Source organism: Siphateles boraxobius, unplaced genomic scaffold, assembly GCF_051911475.1.
Source record: "Siphateles boraxobius isolate OS27281-9 unplaced genomic scaffold, OSU_SipBor_1 5, whole genome shotgun sequence".
In the NCBI taxonomy this organism is placed as follows: domain Eukaryota; kingdom Metazoa; phylum Chordata; class Actinopteri; order Cypriniformes; family Leuciscidae; genus Siphateles; species Siphateles boraxobius.
Genome location: NW_027509141.1, coordinates 31,192,285 through 31,217,340, shown reverse-complemented (window position 1 = coordinate 31,217,340; position 25,056 = coordinate 31,192,285). Strand labels below are relative to the sequence as shown.

The 25,056-nt window shown below is 37.5% G+C and overlaps 1 protein-coding gene across 2 annotated transcripts in view; it reads left to right on the top strand.

Annotated features, from left to right (window-relative positions):
• Window positions 1–1,554: 1,554 nt before the first annotated feature.
• Window positions 1,555–25,056, top strand: part of sema3fb (sema domain, immunoglobulin domain (Ig), short basic domain, secreted, (semaphorin) 3Fb) — a 63,443-nt gene continuing 39,941 nt past the window's right edge. Inside the window, exons 1-2 of one of the 2 annotated variants that reach the window (XM_077203835.1) lie at window positions 1,555–1,904; window positions 4,329–4,482. In XM_077203835.1, the coding sequence (XP_077059950.1) occupies window positions 4,371–4,482 (112 nt within the window). In that variant the 5' untranslated portion in view covers window positions 1,555–1,904; window positions 4,329–4,370. The remainder of the gene's footprint in view (window positions 1,905–4,328; window positions 4,483–25,056) is intronic. The other variant, XM_077203836.1, reaches the window with a different exon arrangement.

The following is a 25,056-nucleotide window of genomic DNA, read 5'->3' as shown; positions in this document are numbered from 1 at the left end:
CAAGCAGTGTGAATGCTATAATGGCACCATGCTCATATCACCTTAACTGAAAAAGACAAATATGATAATTTCCCAAAGCTGAATGTCGTTAATTATGTGTCTGCATGTTTTGCATCAAAGAGAGTAGAACCTCATTCCTGTCTCTCTACGAGCTGCTCTGAGAAAGAAGAAGAGTTGCATGCTGATATCTTCTGCAGGTAGTTTTTCAACCTTTAAGCATTGGTATGCCTTTTATCTAAAACCCTGTGTCATGTATTAACACGCAAAAGCATTTACTCCCTAATACAAGAATGTTTCTGCTTACGGGCTGAGCTGAAGGGACTTGAATACTGTATGTGTGTATGTGGTGTGCAAACGGTCATAGATAAATCAAGCCTGAGGCTCTGCAACTTTAATTGAATCTTATCGCTTATTATGAGTTTCAAAGCGAAGACCTGTTTGAAAGAAACAGCAAAACTGGAAGCGATGATTTCAGTGTCACAAACTCAAGGTACAAAACTGAGTTTCGATGCTCTATCAGAGTGAAGGTTTTCACTGGTGCAGTTCCTCAGGGGAAAACACTGAAGTTAAAACATATCTTCATCTTGCACAATTTTCTGACCTTACATATGTAAACAAATAACATATTTTGGCCATGAGAAACTTCTACTGCTCTCGCTCACAGACCTTATTATGAGTTTCTTTTTAAGGTCATGTGTCATAGCTATATCGATAGATGGATAAATATTACATAGATGGATAAATAATAAAAGCTGGTGGCTAGTTATCTAACTTTATACTGGTGACTGTTTCTCTATATAATACAATAATTTTTAAGTAAAATTTACATTAATTTTTAAGTCAATTTCTGTGTATATACACAATACAACTTAATATTGCAGCTACAAAAAAGCTATTGAATATTTAAAAAAAAAATGCAGGACACAAATTGACATTTTTTGAGGAAGTAAAGGGGTAAGTTGTCACTTTTTTTTAAAATAAATGGCCTATTAAAAGCTTTTCACAACACTATAACAATTGTGAAACACAAAATAATTAATGAGAGCAACATCTAACATACAAAAATGTAAAATCACTGTTTTGGCCAGAAAATATTGTGATAAAAATTTTACATTATTATTATTATATCATTAAAAATACTTCGTCTTCAACCTTTAGTTGACTTTTGTTTGAATGTATGCTAGTGTAGTTTTATTGTGTTATTCAACAGCAAACAAAGTAGGCCTATATCAAAGTTTGGAGAATTTTTCTTGTCTGCCATTTAAGATGATTATTATGAACTACAGTGTACACCATAGCTTACTAATGTAAAAAATGCACAAATATAGCGTTCCACACAGTAATTGCACTTCATATCTAAGTTATTGTGAATACTTACTGAGTTTACTCCACCTAATGAAACATGAATGTAATAGCATTGACAGTACAGTGAGTTGAAGATAGTCACAGCGACTCGCGCGGAAGGGGGCGGAGCTCCAAGGTAAACCCCGCCCCATGGGTGTGTCGAATGCAAATGAGCGACACTGCATCCACCTGCCAAGCTGTTTGGGCAGCATTTGAGGCGAGCGAATGAGTGCGGGCAAGAGTGCACTTGTGTTTGGAGATATTCAGACTGGCAGCCACCGCGCTGAAGCTGTTCTCGGACTTGTCAGGTGGCTTTGACTCTTCTTTAACGATTCTTAGCGCGATATCAAACGGGATTTTATAACAACTGTGCCAAATGAACACTACAATAGAGAAGAAGCACACCGCGCTCAGGTGTTCAGAGAGATAAGGACTGTACCTCACTATAGCTGCAGGACCTGGGACATAAACACACGAACATACACAAGAACTCAGGCATTTACTGGATTCACTCTTTGAGTTGAGCTCAAAGTTGCTTTTGGACAGTTTGGAGACAGCAGGTAAACATTAGTTTCTTTTGTTTTCATTTTCTCAACACTATCATCGTACTATTTTAGAATGAGTCACATTTCAACGTTTGGATTTCATTTTTAAATGCATCTTTTGATCTCAGTTGACTTTGCAATGAATATAGACTCCTATTAAAATGGTTACTTATAATAATTATTTTCCAATATACCAGTCAGTGTTGGCAGAAATATTTCCTTTTTTTTGTATGTATCATTTCCTATACTAACGTATACTAGTGACAGATATTCCACATAGTACCTTAATGTAATATGGTCCTAAACACATGTATAGAAGTAGTTTCAGATGAATTGCAGAATGTCATGCCAAAGGACTCTGCAGAAACTGCTTGACATTTCATGTCAATGTTGGTAAGATTAAGAATAACACATGCTCTGAAGTTGTATTACTCACACACATTTATATGGCAGTATGCACACTAAACAACCTTAAATAATTCTTTGCACTGTCACTTATATTACTCTTCACTGTGAGACGAAATTGCTTTGCTTTGCACATCTCCTTTCATGCTGTTTCCCAGTGTTTTTCTAATATAAGTTAACCATACACTGAGAGCTCCTGTATATATAACAGCACAATAGGCATTTAAGACCGAGTCAAAGTAGTTTATTTTCAGTTCTCTGCTGGGTGGCAGGAAAAAGAAAAAAAATACAATATCTCCAGGGGCCAGAGTGCATGTACAACAATTTCACAAACTAGCATTAAACAAACACCGTAAATATAGATATTCTAGTGCCAAATGGGGTAACAACATGCAGAAAGCAAGAGTTGCATAAAAATAAGTGAGACCAGTCATCTTGCTGATCAGTCATAAGTCCTTACAAATGTTGACAACTTTCAAAGTGTACCAGGAAGGCTGAATTTACGAGCCAAATCTGACTTTTTTTGAATTATAAGTAGCAAAAGAGACCATTCATTGCGTTCTATTCATATTATTATGTAATTATTTTTTTCTAAATTGTCATCAGAGTTGATTAAATCAGTTAATATATGTTAATGCGGTTGTTGAGAATTGTTTTGGCTTATCCTTTGAAAAAAATAAATTGATAGAGTCCTCTTTAAGTGGCATTTTTAGATTAGAACAAATTAATAGATCAAAAAGTAAAAAGTATTCGGACTGAATGTTTCTCGCTATTCCACATTTTTCACATAATATTTTGCCTTTTCTTAAAAAGCCATATTATATTTTATGGTTTATGTATTGATTCATTCTTTCAGTGTTTTTCTGAGATTGTATCCATAATTGCTTACCTCCAACTGTGCCTGTGTGCACTTGTGTTCATATAATTGTTGTTTAATTTCACTGGCTTGTGTGAGGTAAAGAGGCAGAGAATTTAGATAAACAGCCGGACAGTTAACAAATTGCCTGCAAATAGCTGAGGTTTAAACAGCTGCTTCCACTCATAAACGCTCTACGGCCAGGCAGCGCTTTTTGGACAGATCGTCTTCCGCCAGAACTACTTTTTCTGTTCTAAGATGTTTGCTCCTTCTTAAAAAAAAAGAAGAAGAAAAAATATGACGCATATACAGTTGTGATTGATGTCAATACTATGTGGGTTTGGGAACGGTCTCGTTGATTCAGATGTCCGAACAGATTTAAGTTTTTACGGTTATGTCTCACCACCACCAAGCAACATGAATGCAGCCCCTCTATGGGTGGCAGCCTTGTTCCTGCCCATGTGAAAGAGATGGACTATGTGGCGGCAGTGGGGTTTGTCAACATACTCCCATGGGGAATATCCCTTTGCTGTATGTTTGAAACAAATGTAACCAAACCCTTATTTTTTGGTGAAATGTTTACTGTGGAGGGCCTCTTAGCTTCTCTTATTAAAGCTGGGAGCCCTGAGGTAAAACTGGAACTTTAAAGTATCTGGAATACATATAGAACATGTAAACAAGATTTCAGATATAACTTTGGATTTTTCTTTAGAGAATGCATAGGGAAAATTCATTGCATATTTTTCTTCATCTTTTGTTCTTCATTTGATAAGTTATTGCTGATGTGATCATCAATATAAAATGTACACAAATATTTCTTTAACAAAGTTTTCCACCTGCTTTCTGTGTGCAGCTATAACTAAAAGAAATCAGCTGTGATTTTTGTGAATAAGGCCAAATTATAATGAACCTAATTTACATTAAAAGGAGGTGTGTTTTTGCTTTGAAGAAGCAAGCAGTAGTTTGCTCTGTTTTTTTTTTTTGCGAGTATTTAGTGAATAAATCACATACATTTGCACTGAAATACGGCATGCAAAAGTGTGCCAAATGTCAAATTCGCCCTACAGTCTATAACCCGAAGAAATTAGCTTTTTATTATTCTGATTGAGCCATGCTTTACCTTTGGAAAGCAGTATATGAAGTCATATAATTTACAATCATGTGTTTTCTTTCACCAGTGGCCTCTGCAATTGTGTCTTTCTGACTTCAACGGATGCACCATGCTGTTGGGCAGTCCTTGGTCAGTCCAGGTTCTCCTGGCTCTGTCTGTCCTGACGTTGGGTTTGGACAGCGAACCTCAGTGCGCCCCCCGGGTCTTCTTGTCCTTCAAAGGTAAGATGGCTGTTTGGCTTTCTCTTGATTTGCTTCTGGTTTTCTTTTAGGGATTGCAGTTCCAGTTGTGTAGCCTGTTGTTTGTTGGAAACGTGTGAACGTTCTGAAGTATACTTTCTTTCACATACTACCTTCTGGTTTTCATGAATGAATTCGATGAGTTGATAAATGTTTTTAGGTTCGGCGGGAAATTCACAGCGTAGACGGATTCTCTGGTCTAACCGCACGCCGAATGAGTGAAAACCCTCCGTGTGTTCCTAATGGCTTTCCCATCAAACATCTTAGATTTTTTCTCCCAGCCAGCTGCATCCACTTTTATTCGGTGTCTGAGTAATTAAAGACACAAACAAAAGTTGAAGAAACAATCATTCCGAAACTTCAACACAGGTCAGAGAAATTTACTGAAAGCCGAAGATGCCGTCTGGGTTATTTTCGGTAGTATGTTTTTAAGCATATTTCTTGAAATAATCAATTGCAGATGCAAAAGTTGTGAGAAGTTAGTGATGAAATGATGGCAGATGAGCCTACTGTTTTAGCCCAGGGCCTGAAGTCTCTCACAGATTCACGCTTATTCCTACAAATAAAGCTGCTTAAAAGGTTTTTACATCCTGATGCCATAAGAGAACCTTTTCATTCTAAAGTCAGTTCCATTCTGATCTGAAAAAAACAATAATGTACCATGAAGAACCTTTAACATACAGAACAAATGTTCTTTTGATTATATAAAATGTTTTTCTTCACACTAAGAAAAATAATAGTTATTTTAAGAACCGTTCACTGAAAGGTTCTTTGAGGAACCAAAAATGATTTCCCTTTTGGAATGTGTATTTTTAATAGTGTACATCAAGTACTTGTACAAAATCAAGTACAACTTTTAAACCCAAAAATCCATATAGCGAACTCTGCAACCTTATACAATGAAAAATGTTTCTCGCTGAACCTAATGTCAAGTCAGCTTACCTTCATTTATATAGCATTTTTAACGATATAGATTATTTCAAAGCAGCTTTACAATGATAATAGGAAATTAAAGTAACAGAGATTGGTTTGGCTTTACAGCAGCTCTAGAATTTAGTTATTGTCCAGCTAAAGTTAGTTTTGATTGATTCTAATGTGTTGCAAAAAGGATTAAAGAAGCTTTATTTTTAAGAGTTCAATTGGCCAGGCTGTGTTTGGGGTTTTAAAAGCATCTTGTAGAGTTAAATTGTCTAGATCAGCCATGCACATCAATATGCCCCAGGTCTGCACTGCTGGAGATCCGTCCTGCAATTAGCCGTTTGAGAGAAGGGACTGCACAATTCCCCTGTTTGCCAAACTCTCTGTTTCCCAGACCAGAATGTGCTAGTAGACTTAATTATGAAAGCCGCCCGGCACAGTTCGTTATTCAAGGCTTTTCCCCTGCTTTAATCAAGATGGATTTAACACTCCACTGAACATGTTTGTAGATCCAGTCATTTTTGAAGGATTTCAAATATCCCTCAGGAATCGCTTTACCTCATGAAGCGGTGCTATGCTAGAACCCTGCACCCTTACATGACAGTCTTTTAGCTCAATGATGTGTAAATTGTACATGTATTGCTACCAACAGGATCTAATGTGGTTATGGTTGAAAGGGTCATGGATTTGTCATTTTGCGGGTTCTCTTGAGAAAAAGCTGATTCGTTGCTTACTTGCATACCCCATCAAGTTGGGCGCAGCATTGTTTGGATCCTGCAGTCACAGAGCTCTCGAGCCAAACTCGCATTTAGCGCTTTTAATTGGTTTTGGAGAGCAACTGCAAACCTCATCATAAGACAGCACCTGCAGTCCACCCCAAACTGCAGGCCTACTGTTAACACCTCACAGCAAGCACAGGAATCTGCTAATTATTGTTTAACGCATGCCCATTTTTAGATTTCTAAACCTCCCTTCTCACTTGAGTTCAATTTGTGTGCATTATATTATCACTGAAGCGTTTCTCTAAAACTTTCCTTGAGTAGTTCTCAAAGCTTTGAAGATCTAAAACCCAACCCGTCTGTGTTTAAGTTAGCTGTGTCAATACGTCGACCGCTCTTAGATACGTTATCAGTTTTTCCACTTTACAGTGCTATTATTCTCAAAAACTCCGTGACCATGCCAAGCTGATCACGTTTAAGGCTCATGAATCTCGTTTTTGTTTCTCTGTGAGTAGAATGTCCGACTGTCTATGATGATGCCTTAAATCAAATTGCTCTGTCAACCCACTTTAGGGGTCAAGAGTTGCGACCCCTCACACGAGAGCAGCTCACTTTTCTAGTATAGCGGTTCCACCCCACTTGGAGAGTAAATCAAAAACATCTTAATTGTTCTTTGAGCTTTGCAACTTCCTTCCCCCTTGTGTTGAACTTCGTCAAGGTTGTTTCCCTCAGGAAAATCTCCCATGATGCCATCGGTGAGGGTTTTTAAACCAGTGGCAGATGTGGTACCTTTTCCATATCAGATTTAGGAGAAACCCAATCCTGTTTGGTCTGTGCAGAAATGGATTGTCATGGTAAATGAGATGACACTGATTCAGTGATGATTAATCAAACCGTTGGCTGGATCCAGATGTCTGTTTTCAGTCTTATTGTATGCACAAGTTAATTTTTGAGCCAACGGAGGGTTATCGACCACAATCACAGCTCATTTGATGTAAATTGACACTGTTTGAATGTGATTTAATTCCGTGTCTTGTCTCCAACGTTGAAAGATGACCCAGCATGCACAATTGATTTAGAACCGTAGGAGTCTGTGTCGCCAGCCTCCCTCCAGGGGGTTCTGACCCCTTCAACTATACGGACACACACACATCCCACTGGGTGCTTTAACTAGTGTTGGCTTAACTTGCTAATCTGATGTCAGTATTTCTGCTTTTCTAAAAGTGTCTGGGACTGATTAGAGTAAGTAAACGTGGCTCTGGATAAGTGTAAAAGAGTGATGAACAAGAGTGAAACATTTTCCTAAAATGTTTAAGTTCTCATGCTTTGAGAATTCATAGGTGGAACCGTTGAGCTCATGCTGTTGTGATGCAATTACAGAGTTCAAAGTTGACTTCAAAGCTTTTAATGACATGCATGTGAAATATGCTGCCTGTTTCAGTTTGACTCCGGTAAATGGTATTGTACAGGTGACATTCGGTTTAAATTCATCTTGAAAACCAGTTTAAGAAGAATAATTTGAGCCAGGTGGCAATGTGAATTAGGGGTAGATTGGGTCAGTTCACAGTATTGTGATTATTTCTGTAATTTTTTTTTATTTAATTGTAAAGGGTAGCAAATAGCAAAATGTACAGATCCCAGTTTATGCCAGGTTTATTATATTTTAAAGCAAGGGTAAAGTCAATGAGAAAAAGTCCACCAAAAAATTTGTGTCGGCCAATCAGAAAACTTGGTGGTGGCTCTCCTCCAGTGGTGCAAGAGTGAGGGGGGCGCTACCCATTTATAAATAAGGGGTGGTAATTTGGTCATTGTTTTTGCATCCCAGTTTTTTTCAATGGATGCCATTTTTACACTGATCTTAGACCAGTTTACCAATAATCCAGTTGATATTGTGACAAAAGCAGCAACACTGTTGTCCGATCAGTAAAAAGGGCTTTGAAAACCCCCACGCAAATGTTCTCAAATATTCTTTAGAATTTGAAAGTTAAGCAGCATGGATCATTGTCATTTTTTTGAGTGGCGCAGTTTACTAATTCAAAATGTACACATACTTTCTACATTTAAAAATACAAGTGGACCCATGTAGAAGAACTGGACAAAACCAGAGAGCCCCATACCAGTCTCAGCTTGTTTTTACTTATGTGGTTTACCACTATGCCAAACATGTGGCATTCATAGTTGCCCACAAATATCATTTTTAATTTCTTAAAATAACTACTTTGAGGTGTCTGTTTTGGCCAAAGTGGTGGTGAACATTACACGTCTTATTGACTATTACACCCAATACAACAATAACAAATACAGCCATAATACAATAAAATTTGTGTGCTAAGATTAAGTGTCTGCCAGCAGGGGAAACAGCACTTATATGATGAAAACAGAACTGCTTATGGACAGGTTATGGGAAAGTGGGAATAGCTATTTTTACCAGCGGAGTCATATATCTAGGTACACCACAACACTAAAAAATATTTCCAGGTGTTTTTCCAGCTAATGCACATGACCTTCTATCTAGAGTAAATCATTATTGTTATTATTATTATTATCATTATCAGAAATTCATTGGCTCTTTTAATTAAAAGATGGGGCTTAGTTTCTGTAGCTTTTGAGCATTCTTTTGTATTTCAGCGCTCCGTGATCTCCCTCTAATGTGTCTGATGTCATCAGATCTCTATAAACAGTTCTGTGCTGTCATGTAAAATCAGGTCATTTGAAATTAAGTCAGTCGAGAGTGATTTGTTCTCCAGGCCTTTAAGTATCCGCTTTTATAGGAGGAACACTGGACTCATTGTATTTGAGAGGAGTAATGATCATTCAAACCTGGCATTGCGACCACATGAGGATCTCAAGAGGAGATCTGATAAGGATGAATAGACAGATGGATGATAAGGGGAAAAGAGCCATTTGGAAGAGTCCCTCTTTCTTATTTTCTAGCTCTTTTTCTCTTTCTTTCCATCTAAGCCATTTCCTCAGAGACTGTTCGTATTTCAGGAAAACACTGTCTTGGGACACTGGAGGCTCCAATTCACTTTGAGGGCCTTTGGCATTCGAGACTTTGAGACCGTTAACCCTGTGAGGGTGTTCCTGCCCTCTACGCACAAATGGGCCAGGTCATAGTCCTGTATTAAAATAGCTACTCTGGGTAAAGATAAGTAGCGCAGACTTACCGGCCCCTACGAGTCCTTACAATCACAGAAAAGGCACTTTCAAGAACAATTTTCTTTTTTCTTTTTTTTATAAAAGTAAGCAATATTGCTGTGTTGTTAATGTGCTTCATATGTGGCTGTTTATATATGGTATGTTAATTCTTCCATGTCTTGCGATTTGTGCTTATGAAAGTGCTAAGATGTTTTAATATAGGTTTTTTGATAAAATGCCAGTAGCAAAAATGCCGTTAGGGTATGTATTTTTAATTCATTTCCATGAATCAGTTCAGAAATATATATTTATAAAATACAAAGGCTGTAATAGTACATCACTCAGTCCTACTCAAAATATATTGATTCTGCTGCAGATTAAACAGAACAATTGCTTTGAGCCACTTCATGCACAGATCAGATTCTGCTGACATGCACAGAACCGCTCTAAAACAGGGGGATATGACCAGCAATTTTGGGTGCTCAACACCATTGACCACCATCTGACTGCACAGGCCGGCATGGTTCATTAATCTGGAGTGATATGATGATGTCTTGACTCTTTCCCACAAACCTCTGCTCTAATCCGTGTAGCTGCATCATAATGCAGGCCGTTTGCATCTCATCAGGACACGGGCAGCAGCTGGACCTAAAAAAACCCTCACAAACCGGAACATGCACTGCAAGCGCTCCGAGTGAGGTCAGCGGATTATCACGCCCTTTCACACGAGTTTCAGGTCAGCCGGTTCAGTGTGACTGTAGATAGAGGGAAAAGCTTCTGAGGCTGCAATATGATGAATCTCTCTGCCAAAGGCGTCAAATCTCTAATAATATTATTGTTAGAATGACAACTAAGCACCTTACCCCTATTCTCAATACTGAAATGCAAAGGAAATATTATATTATTTATCGTGGTTTATAGTGAAACCAGTAATCGTCCCATCCCAGATAGATAGATAGATAGATAGATAGATAGATAGATAGATGCTGTATTACCATTTTAATATTTTAAGTTACAAAACATTTTACTAACCTTTATTTTAACTGCCATTTTTAATAACATTTACAATAATTAGAATGCAATGAGAATCAACATGATTGCAAAATCCTTAATTTTCTTTATGCTGAAAATATTTTCTGTTTGTTGTTCTTTTGATTTTTTTGGTGAAATATGACCCCGGCATTTTTTTAAACCCCCGCCCCAAATGTTTTCTTTTTTTTTTTTTAAATATTAGTCTTAAAATAAAGCTTGTCCAATCAGAGTGTTTCTTAAAATAATTTGTCATGGTATTCCTTTAGTTTAAAAGGATATTCCTTTAGGTCATACAGCTTTAGAATGACGTGCTGAGTAAATGATGATCAAGTTTTTATATTTGGGAAGATTTCCTGTTTATTGGCACTGGATGCTACTAGTCAGTTCATACAGTCAGATGTGTCCAACACTGGAAATGGTGACATAGGTGGTCCTCATTTCTCATTTTGGGACATGGATTGTGTGTGTGTGTCTGTCTATTTGTGTGTTCCATGGGATTTACTGCTGGTCTGTCTGCAGATGCTGGAGATTGATGTTTATGTGGACACCTGGTGAGGATGAAGTGTGTCGCACTTGCGCACATACATGGACAACTCCATATGGATTCTCACTTAATGAAGTGTTTATTCATTTGAGGTCACAGGAACTATAGGTGACTGTACGTTCACTACAAAATGGCTCTTTAGAATTGGCCTACTAGATTTTGATTGGTCAGTCACTACATTCTGCTGTAAAAAAATGTTTATCTTGTCCCAGGCAACCAATTTCTACACAGCTGTGCTAGTTTAAATATCCTGTATTTTGTTTTCACATTATAAAATGATTTAGACTCAAATCAATATTTAATGTTGGTCAGTATTTCATATTTCAATCAGTTTTGTTTATTTGGTTAGTAGCCGTGAAATAAGAGGGATCAAGTACAGTCAACTGGTCATTATCACAAAATAATCCCTTTCAGCGTGATAAAAATCTAGTTTATTTTGCGATAATGACCATCTGACTATACATTAGCACTTGTTTATTTGACTTGAATATACTTGCATGTATATTTTCTCTCGCATTTTGCCTTGGTTCTCTCTCGTTTTCTTTCTTTCTGTCCTCTCACTCTCTCTTTGTCTTTTCCCATAATTCCTTTCCCTTCTCTCATCTGATCCGTTGACACGGGGGAATCTCAGGGAGGCCGAATGCTCTGAATTCTTGGGGCGGCAGCAGTGCACACTTTTAGCTCTCAGAGGAAGAGTGATGTTGAGTTTACCGTGGCCTCCCTTCTGGACTCTCACCTGTGCGCTTCTGGGGGTTTTGGGTTTCGCCGTCTGTCAGAGCTCAGCTGTGATTAAACTGGGATCTTTCCTCAGCAGGAACACTCAGTGATGCCACTCCACACTTCTTTATTTCATTCCTTCTGGTCTATGTGCCACACTGGAGAGTGACTCAGGAAATGTAGTTCATGTTTTACTTGTCCTAGTAACTGAGTCAATTCTTTTTCTCAATGTTGTCACGATATCACCCAAGAAATATCGGTGGGTTTCACAAAATCTGTCAAAAAGAAAAATTACATCTTTAAAATTTAAAATTAAGCACTCACTGCTGATTCTCCATACTGCAATGTGGAAAATATTCATTAAAATTATCTATACATAATTGTAGTATTTATTATTATATTGCTTTTATGATGATATTATTACAAAAACAATTGCATTCTTTTTACTTGACTAAAAGCATATTAAAATGCAGTTTTCTTAAGATTTTTATTACACTAATATTTGTATAACTTTTTTTAAACTTGAATTTACTGATATTTTAATACATAATTACTGTGTTGACCTAACACAAAACGAATGAATGGCTTAAATAATCATTGCTGCAATACATGATTCTTAGTGAGCCTAAAAATAAAATTTTCATAGCGCTAAATATAACTTCTTCTTTTTTTCTTTTTTTTCAGGGCCATGAAAGAGGCATGGTTGTGTTTTCTGAAATGTATCTGTAGATTCTTTCTAATAGGGACAAACTATGCAACCAGCAACAACAGCAAATTACTAAATATTGAAAATCTGAAATCAATTGTCTAGAAAACGGACTCTTTATCCAAGATGCCTGTGGCTCTGAATTCAACCCTAGATTTAAATGGAGTATATTTAGATCTAATGCTATCGTTCTCAGATTAAAGTGTCGGATAGAATAATGGTCTAGTGGGATTAAGAGAGTGTGATTATTACTGACGTGTTTGTTGTGCAGTGAGCAGAAACGTTGTGTGTGTGTGTAATGGCAGTGGAAAATAAGCTGAGAATGCTCAATGGGGGGTGAGAGGTGATTTTTAGCATGTCTTAATTAGATCTTGACCAGAGAATTGTCTGTCATATCTAGTTTGAGCCATAATTTTGATCATGTCTATGAGTTTTAAATAAATTTAGTGTATAATTTGTATTTCATAACCATTTGATCATCATATCTCTCTCTATCTCTCTATTTATCTATCTATCTATCTATCTATCTATCTATCTATCTATCCATCTATCTATCTATCTATCTATCTGGGATGGGACGATTACCGGTTTCACTATAAACCACGATAAATTGTACTGACGGTTAGTAATATCGTTTAAAATTCAATTATCATTAAAACCGTGTTTGAATATCGCGATTTTAATAACTCACTATAAATCCTGTCCAGCCAGCAACAGTCTGACGCAGGTGCGCAATGTTGTTGTTGTTTTTTTTTTATTCGAAAAGGAATGGCGGAAGGCAGTGACCGTGCTCGGGAGACTTTTCAGCCTTTAAGAGGACCAAATCTGAGGTGTGGTCATATTTTGGCATTTACAAAAATCCTGAGGGAAACTTAATCGAGGATGGTTATTCTGTCTGCAGAACATGCACAAAAAAAGTCGCTGTGATAGGGGTAAACACTTCAAATCTGCCGAGTCGTCCTGTGTGACCATCATCCACTGTTGTAGCGAACACACGGCAAGTTAACTTTAATCTCATTCTCAATACTAGAACTACATCTGGGAATTAATTGGGCACAAAATGTTGTTTTGAGTTGAAATATTTTATCTCACTCGCTCGAAATAAACGAGAAGCTTCTGCGAAGAAAAGTTCGCAGCAATAAATGGCTTTGAGCCAAAGACGAACGAACAAGTTCAAACAAGACTATTAAGAGATAATAATGTATATTCATTGTACACTTATAACACCGATTTTTTTTTTACCACATAATTACGGGGACATATTGAATAGAGATTAATGTCTCTATTCTTACCTGTTAAAATCCATTTTGTACAGCGTACAAAACTCGTCAGACAAGTTGATCACAACAATATTATCAAATTCTGTAAACAATAAATCAACTCTGATTTCGTTTTCATACAATCAAAAACGGAGACGCAAGATGACAAGTTGTATTTGAATGAAATGAGAGAGCGAGTCCGTTGTGATGCATGGATGTGCTCTGTGTTATAATAGACCTTTTTCTGTTTAGAGGTTATGAGTTGCTATTGACGACAGTCGTTATAAGGAAGGAAATGCCACAGAATAGAATCTTACTTTAAAAAGTGCATAGAGCTGCTTGTTTTATTTGTTGTTTGTTGATTCTCAAATATAAAACTTGTTGAAATGTTTTCAGTGTGAGCATCAGTTCTTTTTTAACACTTTCATCTTGTTTTAACAAAACCGTGATAATATTGATACTCACGATAATTTCCGTAACTATAATCGTGATACGGAATTTCCATACTGTCCCATCCCTACTATCTATCTATCTATCCATCTATCCATCTATCCATCTATCCATCTATCCATCTATCCATCTATCCATCTATCCATCTATCTATCTATCTATCTATCTATCTATCTATCTATCTATCTATCTATCTGAGAGAGGGAACTGAATGGATTTTCTCATTTGAAAGTGAGAAATTTGTACATAACTATATTTTTTTTTGTGTGTAGAATTGTTCACAAGACATTTTATTGCACTGATTGTTTGATTCATTTTAATGCAAAATATAAGGCAGAACATATGCTGTTATAATGTCTACAGTTCAGTATCATTCAGACTTTGGCAAATTTTCCCAGAACGTCCTCCTGTGAAGTTTTGGAAGAGCTCTGACCTCTCCGTGGGATGGGGTCAAGAGCACGCTCTATTTAATGAGCTGGGCATCATTAATCAGCACGCTGTCAGTCATTCACCCGCTAGATCTGCTCATCTCAGATATTTACAGATTTAGATTCTAGAGATGATCTGGATTCGCTTCAGTTTGCCTGATTTTCAGTGTGTATGCCTGAAAATAATGCTAATTTCTCAGTTGATTAAACTATGCAACATGAAGAAACTCAAGTTTTTCTCAAAGTCAATAATGAGTCACCGGGAACCAGAATGACAGTTCATGGAATGAGCTCTAAAGAAGGAAGCTAAAACATGAAAAAACATCAAATGTTTTCTAACCCTCCTGTTTTACTTAATCTTGTTTTCAATCAATCCCCCAGAATTTCAATCAGTAGTGGTGTGAAGAGGACACAACATTTGTGAAGTGTGGAACTCAGCGTCCGCCCCTGCATAAGGAGACTTTGAAGCCTTCATTGAGATGCTGATTCACGTTCTTCAGTCACCCGACACTGCATGCTTTTCGAGTGGGTGGCAATTGTCATGGAAGGAGATGAGCTCTCATCTGCTCTCATTGAAGCCGTGCCAGGTCCTCCCTCTCCACCAGTGACCCTCCACCCACAATCCACCCCTGTTCCTGGTGGGAAATGGGTGGAGGTATGGCTTTGTGAGAAGATCAACTTTTTAGGTTCCCTGTGGACTGTGGAATTGGCCAGGAGTCGGGGGCTTATTGTAGACCTTGGGGTCCAAAAAGATGGAATAGAAATGGGGCGGGGCTTCACGCATCCCTTGTTGTTGTTGTTTCGTCTCGCCCCTGCGTTCATCCACATAAGAAGGGCGAGCGAGCGGGCGTGAGTGGTGAGAGGGCATTTGTGTGGGTTCATCGTTCCATTCATAGCAGTTCATTCACATTCTGGGAGATCTGGGGGTGGGCTTGTGACTGGCACTGGGTCTTTATTTTCCATCAATGAGTGCCTTGCACAGTGTGCCACAGAGCAACACACACACACACTTTACACATACACATTAACCTCTAACTTATGAGCGTATAGAGAGATCGGAGGATGGCAGAATTTGTGTAGAACGGAAACTTTGGAATGAATGTCATCTATCATAAAATAAATTCAATCTGAAGAACATGCAGCACTTGTAATATCTGAATTAGTTGTATGTTTTGCTTAAAGACATAAAATTCAAAGCTAACCCAATTTAATTTTCTGATAATTGTTCCTGCTCTTATTGTGTTTTGATTAATTTGTTATTTAGATTTTTTTATATCAGATGTAATTTAGCAGCTGTAAAATGCTCAAATCACCAAATATTCATATTAATTTCAATTAGGTTGTGTCAGCCCTATATTATTTCTAAACAAATATTTGATTGAACTCGGATATATATCACATTATGGAAGTCAAATGCCTTGCACAAGCTGATTCATATTTTTTTATGGCATTCTGAACCAAGACAACATACGCTTTTGAACTAGCATCAAGATCTTTGAGAACTGATAGGGAAATATCTTATCAAATTTCAAGCCAGTTTAGAACTCAATGGTGGCCAAAACCTAGAGAGCAGTGTGGTTTATTATTAATGTTTTGTTTATTATTTTATATAATTTGCTGACAGCAAATGTTGTTAATGATTGATTCAGATAATTTCCAAATGGCCACACCTTGTCCAATTAATCTTCCTGAACTTTATATCAGTCTATTGCTTATTGGTTCCACTCCAGATGTACCATATAACCAAAGAAAGGAGAGATTTTCAACTTTCTTATTTGTTTTTCTTTAAGAAAGGCTTGCATGTTTGTCATTTCACCTCCAAACTCCTTCTTGCATCTAATGGCCGAGACCAGAGTCCTTCAAAATGCAAAATGACGGGCCTTTTCTCTGATGGTGTTTGTTTTAACCCACTCCTCTCACATCAAAGCAAGGCCACTCAGTAGGTAAACGGACTTTATTCCAAGTCCCATTCACACAAGCCCGTTTCCCCCCAAGCAAGGTGCGCTGCTCCGCGATACCCGTCAAAGGAGCTCTTTTGTTTTGTAAATATATTAGCCCAGGGGAGGTTTTGCCACATAAAGTCCCTGTTTAACTTCTTAACTTGACCACTTGTTGCCCCGCTTAGCGTCTGAATGGTTGTTAATGAATACTTTATTGCCACTTTGCCGCATGCATCACGGCGACTTAGTTTAATTTCTCAATCCAGGCGCCCTGTGGCGTTTCCCAGAGAAGTGGGGAAACGACACATTTGCATTTCCTTTCTGTGGAAAACACAAACGTGGGATGAGTACAAGTGAGGGAAAGACTTGCACACACAAAGACGAGAGCAGAGAGAGATTGCAAAGGAGGTTGGCGTGCATGGAAGGGGGCAGGAGTTGAATTTGCTTTGGTGTGTGTGTGTTTGTGTGGTTGTCCAGGATGGGGATACAGTAGGAATCAGATTTCCCTCCAGACCCTAAGGTTGATGCCTCAGCAATCTTTCTGTTACGTTGGTCCTGTTTGGACATGTTTAGAATTTATCTTCCGTGCACACACTTGTTAATGTGAGCGTTGAGTTACAGTCTATATTCTTGCTGTGGAGTAAATGTGTGCTGGTGGCTCTTGGGTGTCGTGAAGCAAGTGTATAATCAGGCTGCGCTCCAGATGTGTGTGGAAGCCATCATTTTTATTCTCACTGCCATTAAGAACTTATCCTGACTCACAGGGATTGCATTTGTGTGAACGTGTAAGTGTGTGACCGCTGCCACGGGATTATAATTGTCATCACCCACTTCTCATGGTTTATTTTCTGTACGAAATGACTAATAACTCCATCAATTAGCCAGTAGAACAGCTGCGGTGATGATGATGGACTATTTAAATATCCCCATGCTTTCAGAAATAATTTTTTTGGAAAGTTATTTTCATATTGCATCATATTCATGACTCACTGAAATGTTTTTGTGGAAATCACAAACCAATCCACCCATCGGAAATAATAACGTCACTTTGCTCTAACTTGGTTTTATGTGATGAATTTTGAGGGTCAAGTTGTCTTTCTGGGCTTCTTACTTTGTGGCTGGTTAAGGTAAGACAAAAAAATAATATAAGAGATGTGATTTGTTGCTTGAAGTTTTGTGTTGCACCTTGTTAAAATACAGTGTTAGTGATAGTACAGTATTAAAATGTTCATAATGTTCATCATGCAAAGAATCAAAAAGAGCAACGCTTGCCCCAGTGACGCAGAATCGATCAACTTTAATTGATTGCAACTAATTAGCAGAGTAGAGATAAACAATGATGAGCAGAGACTCCGCAGCTTCTAATGACACTCTAGGGGAAAATAAATGTCAGAGGAACTCGGCTTGTTCTCATGTATGTGTTTACGTCTCTTTAAGGCTGAGGTCATAAGTTCCTCATCGCCCTTTAAATGATCCCAAAGACCTATAGTAATCAGACCACTTTAGAACGGTTCATTTTGGTGACTGACAACTGAAACATGTAGTAATTTTTGGGCCTATATAAGTGTAGATATTGTTTGATATTATCCATTGACAAAACTCTTCATTTTTTTACATTGGTTTATACTACTACTACTACTGCTACTACTGCTACTACTACTACAACTGTACTACCACTAATAATAACAATAATAATAACAGTAGTAATGAATTTATTATATTAAATATTTTGTTTATATTAATTATATTACGTAATAATAAGAATACATTATTAAAATAATTGTTTGTATTAAGGATGTTATTTAATAATAATAAAAAATTAAACATATTTATTCATTATTATTAAATAATATAATTCAACAACAACATTAAACTAACTCTGGATCTTAAAATTCTATGTATTTTAGCAAACTTCATTTATTAAGTTTAAACTGTTTTCTTTTCCATTTGGTGGATGTCTGAAGAATACCATTACTCCACTGTATATGTCATTACTAGATCTGATATTATTAGAACCAATTATTTAGTTGAAAAGTGTGAATGTATTTTAAATTATTATTATGGTGATAGTGAGGCATGTTTTGCTTGAGCAAGTTTCTTAGTCATGGTGTCACTACTGATTATGTTAATCAAAGTACAACATGCACTCGTGCCAAAAATCTCTTACCTGAAGCTCAAACCTGCTCTAGATCAAGACCCATTTGTCTAGTCATGGCAGACCTGCGTCACATCCCTCTCTTGGTTATGTGCCAGCGTGCATTGCCAAAGCAGTCCCTGTTCAGGCCTGGAAAAAACTAACAGTTTGCTTGGAGTTACAGAGCTGGCATCAGTCGACGACGTCTAACAACTGAGAGGTGACTTTAACAACCTTCATCTGTTCTGATTTATGGCATTTCATTAGAATGCAGGAAAAAGCACTACAAGATCTTGTGGCTGGTCCACTGTGTCCAAGGTCTTCACCGCTCTTTACTCTGTGACAGAATTAATTGCTGTAAACTTCAAGTGGAGCTAGATGGATGACCTCTTCTAAGATTCGGTTCTTAGTTTTGACAAGCTTCGGTTAAGAGGGCACGCAAGTCCAGCACTGTTTAATGGTCATCACATCACGCCAACGGTCACGGAAACCGCTGGAAAATATGATGTTTAAAACTTGTCATCTCAGGCCCATGCACTTCTCAACATCGACTTCAATTTGTTTCTCTCGCTACGTCTCGCTGTAGGTGATTGTATTATTTCCAGTTGTGCTTATAATGGCTGGGCTGTATGCAGAAACAGAGGGTTGGTTTTGGACTTGAGTTCAGTTTTGTGAGAGATCTGTTCCCAGATGGAGTCCAACTTGATTTAGAGTTCACACGTTCATTATTTTGATTTGAACGAGACTGTTTTTTCCCATAGAAGTCTCTCAGTAGAACAGTATATTCACTGGAAATTAAGCAGAACAAAATGAGATATTTTATGAGTGGATAGAAGAAGCCATTACAAGTCAAAATTATAGTAAGATAAAGGATTTACATACTCAGACATCGCATATTCAGATATTAGTGTTTTCAAAGCCAAAGTACAGTGGGCTGCTTTAATGAATTTCCTATTAAAACCTGGTCATTTTGCATTTGTACTATTTATATTTTTCAGTAGCAAATAGGCTTTAATTACATCATGACATTTTTTGCTAGTTGCTTGTTGGATGGATGACTGTGGTATTAAGAGGAGGGACATTCTCATTCTAGAGTTTTATTGGACAGAGTTTTATTGTTTTGTTTGCCTGCCAGAGTGAACTTTTCTAGAAATTTCACTTTAGAAAGCTGTTTTAAACTCCCGAAACATTGATTTTTTTTGTCTCAAAATGAGGTGACACCAGTTTGTTCTTCGATTGCACGTGAAGTATATTGGTGTCTAAACTTAGAGACATGAAAAAAAATCTAAATTGACCATTTACTTACTAAATGTCCACGTCTTAATGTGCTAAAGAAAGCTGGTAACGGAATACATCCAAATTGTTTTAAATATGTTTCATATTGTATGTGGGCTAAAGGAAAACACTCTTTAGAGATGTTCAGCCAAAAGACTGGGATTTACGATCCATAAGCCAGAGTTTGCAGTGAATCCTTGGAGGATTGAATTACGACTTAATCCCTTTAATGAAATGCTTTGTGCTGTAATCTGTCGAACAAGATGTTGGAGACTGATACCATTCCCCTCTCTCTAATGTACCACACACACACACACACTCACACAAATGTGCACACTCTCCAGTGCACATGCAAAGAGCACCAGTGCATGGCAGAAACTGGGATATCTTCATTAGATGTTTGGTAGACGTCTCCTTTTTAGGTCATTCCTTTCTAGTTTATACTGTACATTTATATACAGAAGCATCACAATTTACATATTTGAGCTCTCTTAGAATAGCTAAATAACCACCATCTAAAAACGTGTCAAGTAGAAACCGCAATGCCGTCTTTAAAACTGTTGGTTGACTTTCTTGATGCCATTGGCTGAATAGGTCCAACAAAACTTTGCAGATTGAAATATAAATGTTTGAATCTGTAAGCACAGAGGGACACACTGTTTGACGAAGATTAACATAGAACTTCTCTGTTTTTAATTTTCTCTATTTTGTGCAGCTCTCCTCTCTTAGAAAACGAAACACCTCCTTCTCTCGCTGACATGTTCCATTGAGGAACAGTTTTGCCCGAGGAGGTAGATTAACGTCTTGCTGTGGGAATTTTAAGGCATGCTCGGTTTTTGACTCATCTTGCTTAATTGCTAAAGCAATTAAAATGTTTTCTGCTGAACATCATGGGGTGGCACCTCGGCGGTCTCTCTCTTTTACACTCCGTTTTGGCGCACTGTTATCTCTGGAAGAGCTGCAGAAGAAAAGTCTAGTGAAACACAACAAACAAGAAGGGGAAAAACCATTGGCTCTTTCCCAAATATGATTAGCAAATCACCCAGAGAAAGAGAGGCTAAACTCTGCCATCTTGATTTAAGGATGTAGCTGAGATTTTAACATGAAAAGACTTAGACAGATTACATGCCGATACTGCAGGTAGCTTTGCTGATATTGCGATAGAAAATTACTTGAGAGATTTGGGGTTTTGCACATAAGTTACTTCACAACCTGCTAATTTAAAGTCAAATTTGGTTAGTTTTCCTTTGAAATACATGGCCATTATTAAAAACATATTCAGATTTCATCTAACTCTGATCAGTTTGACAGTAATCAGAGAAATTACCTTGACATGGCCTCTCAGTATGGCTGTTGTGATCGAAATTTATGAGCCTTTATGAGGGTTTCGCCGTTTGTTGTAAAATGAAGCCAACAATAACAAGCAGTATTAATGGCTAACTCAGTGACGCTAGGTATTTGTTCGCCTTGGCACTGTGTGGGAATTTCATTAATCTCGTTCGCTGGACAAGGGGGCATTCTCAAAGGAGACGGTTACGCTCATTTTATGCTTAATTCTCAAAAACTTGGAGACCACAAAGGAGTGTGAGAAAAAGGGAGGTTCTTCTTCACTTGATCTTGCTGAACCGTGACCAGAGACCCAGATAGAGAGATCTTTGCCTCCAAGATTTGGGAACAACGCTCATTTTCCCGTCCACTGGAACTCAATGTGCTTTGGAGATTCTTAGCCATAGGTACTTCATTATATAGCATAGTTCGCTTTTAATTACGAAGCCTCTGATTCGTTGTTGTTGTGTTTTTTTGTTTTGTTTCTTTTTTTGTGTTTTTTACCACATACTGACTTGTTGACGATGGTTTCCTTTTGGGTTTTTATTATTTTAAGAAAATCACCTAAGCGTAAGGTTGACTTACGTTTTTGCAACCTAAAGTATGAAGCTATGGAAAAAAATCTAATATTTCCCTGTTAACCGAGACGCTAACTCAGAATACGTGGGGGGAAATACAGCAGTATCTCATGTCTTCATCTTACGGCAGTCTAGCAACCTGACTGCTAGAGGTGAGAGGTCAACCGTTAGGTCATGGTTTAGGATGTCCTGCCTGCCTGTCAAGCCTGATTGGGTGTTTCATCTGTCAATCATGTGTAACTGGAATGAGCTCTGACAGGTTCGAGACTTTGAGAGGGTTGAGATTGCTGGTAGGGCAGAGATGGTAAAGATAAACGAGCTCCTTAGATGGGTGTTAATTTATTGGGCTGTCACTCTTTCCCCTTCACTGTTTATCTTTCACCCCAAACGTGTGAGACCTGAGCCTCAGGGGCTGGAGTTTTATGAGTTGGGGAGATATTTTGGGACATCTGACAGGCCTGACTGTGGTTAGCTGTTCCTGGAGGCAGAATGTTAAATGAAATTTAAATATCAGTTGCAGGTGATACTCCTTAAAATATATAATGTGCTACCGTTCAAAATCTATATATTGTGATGTCTCAATATTATCAAGAAATTGCCCCCTCTTAAAATCTGTGCTCCTGGATAATTATTCCTAGATTATTATTAACCATCAAATTAATGCTGAATTGATGTCATGTTCATTTGGGCTTGATCTGTAGGATTCCATTTCCTGAGTTCTCGTATTGAGTCTAGGGAATTTTTTTTATCTTTTATTCAGACACCATTTCCTCCTATATATTCCTTTCCGTCCTCTTTTTCATGACTACCATACTACTCCCATTGCACCTTGGGTAATATATTACATCTGCATGAAACCCCTGTCTGTGTATGCACTTTAAGAAGGTGGTGTTGGCTTATTTTTTTTTTATTAATTGGAAGTGTGAGGTCAACCCAAGGATACTCCTAATGGCTGATAGGGAGAATGGATGGTTGGGATTCGGATGATAAAAGGCTGGGAGGGAAGGTTTACACCACTGCTCGGCACTGGGAAGTTATGAGGCCTGGATAATCTGGGTAGACCTCTGATGATGGATGAGAGCTCTCTCTTCTCAGTTTCCCTCTCCTGAGAACAGACCTATAAGTGCACTTCTGTGAGAGGAATTGGGTTTGTTGGGTATCAAAATCTCACTGTAGTGTAAAACAGTATATGGGATAAGATATTGGAATCTAGGAGTGCAGAACAAAGTTTTGTCTTATATGGCATGTGCATGAGTGAACCGGTCAAGAACATGTCTGGGTAATATTTTACCTCCTGAATCTAAAGGCGTATAAATTATTAAACTACATTTCTCCCAATTCTTAAGCCCACTTCTGATAACTGAAAATGCAAAAAAAATTGTATTCCTATTACTGAAATTAGAAGGTATTTAGACACGATGGTAGTATTTATTGTACTGTATACGTTTATATATTTTATATATATATTTTTTGATTTTTAAATCTTCTAAAACTGTAAGTATGGTGTAAATAAATGTTAATTCTCACTCAGAGAAAGTCATGAGATGGTCATGTGAATTAGAAAAAACAAATGTCCTAAATGTGCTTAATTTTATTTATGCAGAATAAATAAAATCCTTTTTTTGTGTATGTGTGGTTAAAAATGATCTGGATATGTTTTGTAAAGTTCATCCATATGCCCTGCTGCAATCGTGGTTAAAAACAGATATTTAGAAGATATAACGTTTAAAAAAAAAAAACATTTTGTGAAAGGTGTGCATGCAGAGATCAGGTTTTATGGTGGAAAAACCATTAAACCTTTTGGGTTTTAGTTGAAGGATAAAGAGGATTATATTGCTATCATATGATACAGAAACACTACCTCAGAAATGAAATTGTGTGTTTTATGCATTTGTTTCCATCTTTCTGATTCTAAGCTCATTTTTCCAAATCTTAATTATAAAGTGAATATATTTTTGTTGCTATTAAAATAAAATCATCAATGGACACCAGCAATTCACTCATGTTTAATGGAGTGAGAAAATCAAGACTAATTGCTCATTGCTTTGCATTTCTCTTTAGAAAATCAATAGCAACTGCCAAATCTTGCCAAATCTCTTTCGCATCAGTCAGCTTATGTGAGAGAGTCCATTATGCCGGCTGCAAACTGTGTCAGAGATCAATTTTGTCCGGTTGAGCAGGCTACCAAGGGCATCATAATACAATTTTAACATCATAGTCTCATAGAAATCCTCTCATTTATCTCTGGTTTTGTTTGGCACTTGCAGCATTCTGGTTGGTGTGGTGTTATCTAGAGCTGAAGTTAAAGATGGAGACTGTTTATCTGCAGCAGACAAGAGGATGAGGTTGAAGTGTTGTGCGTACTATCATTGGATGAGGTTTGGACAGCCTGTGCTGTGACCCTCCCTGTCTACTGGACGTCTGAACGCAGTGCTATGATAACCCTATACGACCCTGTTCCCGCTGGAAGCTAATCGGGATGCTTTCTATATCTAAAGCACAGCGAGAGACTCACACGTGTGTCATTGAAGGGATTTATTCGAAGACACTGTCTGTTAGGCCTTTTTTAGGAAAGCATTTGTTCCCACAGCATTAACCTGGGTCAACCAGATTAACCAGAAAGACTATGGGGGTTTACTAGCATTTTTGGCAATGTTCCGCCAGCTAGACCAGCATAAACTAGCATGGAAATTCATGCTGGTATTTTTTTTTTTTAGCTGAGAAAATGTGCTGCATTGTCAATGTTTCCTAATGGACTGGTGGACTTGTATGCAATATAAAGGTCTGATATTGATCATTTCATATAAAACTAAAACATAGTCTTCCTGATGATGTAGCAACATAGTAAATCAATATCAATTTTACGTTTCTGGGTGAGAACGTAAAGCAAGTTCATCAAGCCCAGTCTGGGGAATTGCATCGATAAATCAAAAAATGTCATGAACTTGTTTCTTACACATCATTGATCAAACCAGCTTTTAGGAAACTTCAACCACCCAGCTGGATTGAAAACAACAGCAAAGTGAATTGTAGCTCTCTATAATGACTTTCTGCTATTGCAATTGGGCTATTATTTAAAGACAAATGAGTCTTTATGTTCTTGTGAATGAATCCACACTTTCATTCAATGGCTTTTTTTTTAAACATTGTTTTATTTAAGTTTATAAACGTTATATTGTTCATTATTCATTACACTCCATAGTTTACATTTTGAACTGAATGTAACCAGAAGATCGTTTCAAGATGTCATGCACTCTCTTTCCTACATATTTTCAAACTTTAACAAAAATGAGCCGGCAAGCTCATTTCGCAGGTCTTCGTGATGTGGGTAGACCCTACAGCAACACATCATTCCTTATACGCAGAAGTATTTGTTCAACATTGTGTCTTGA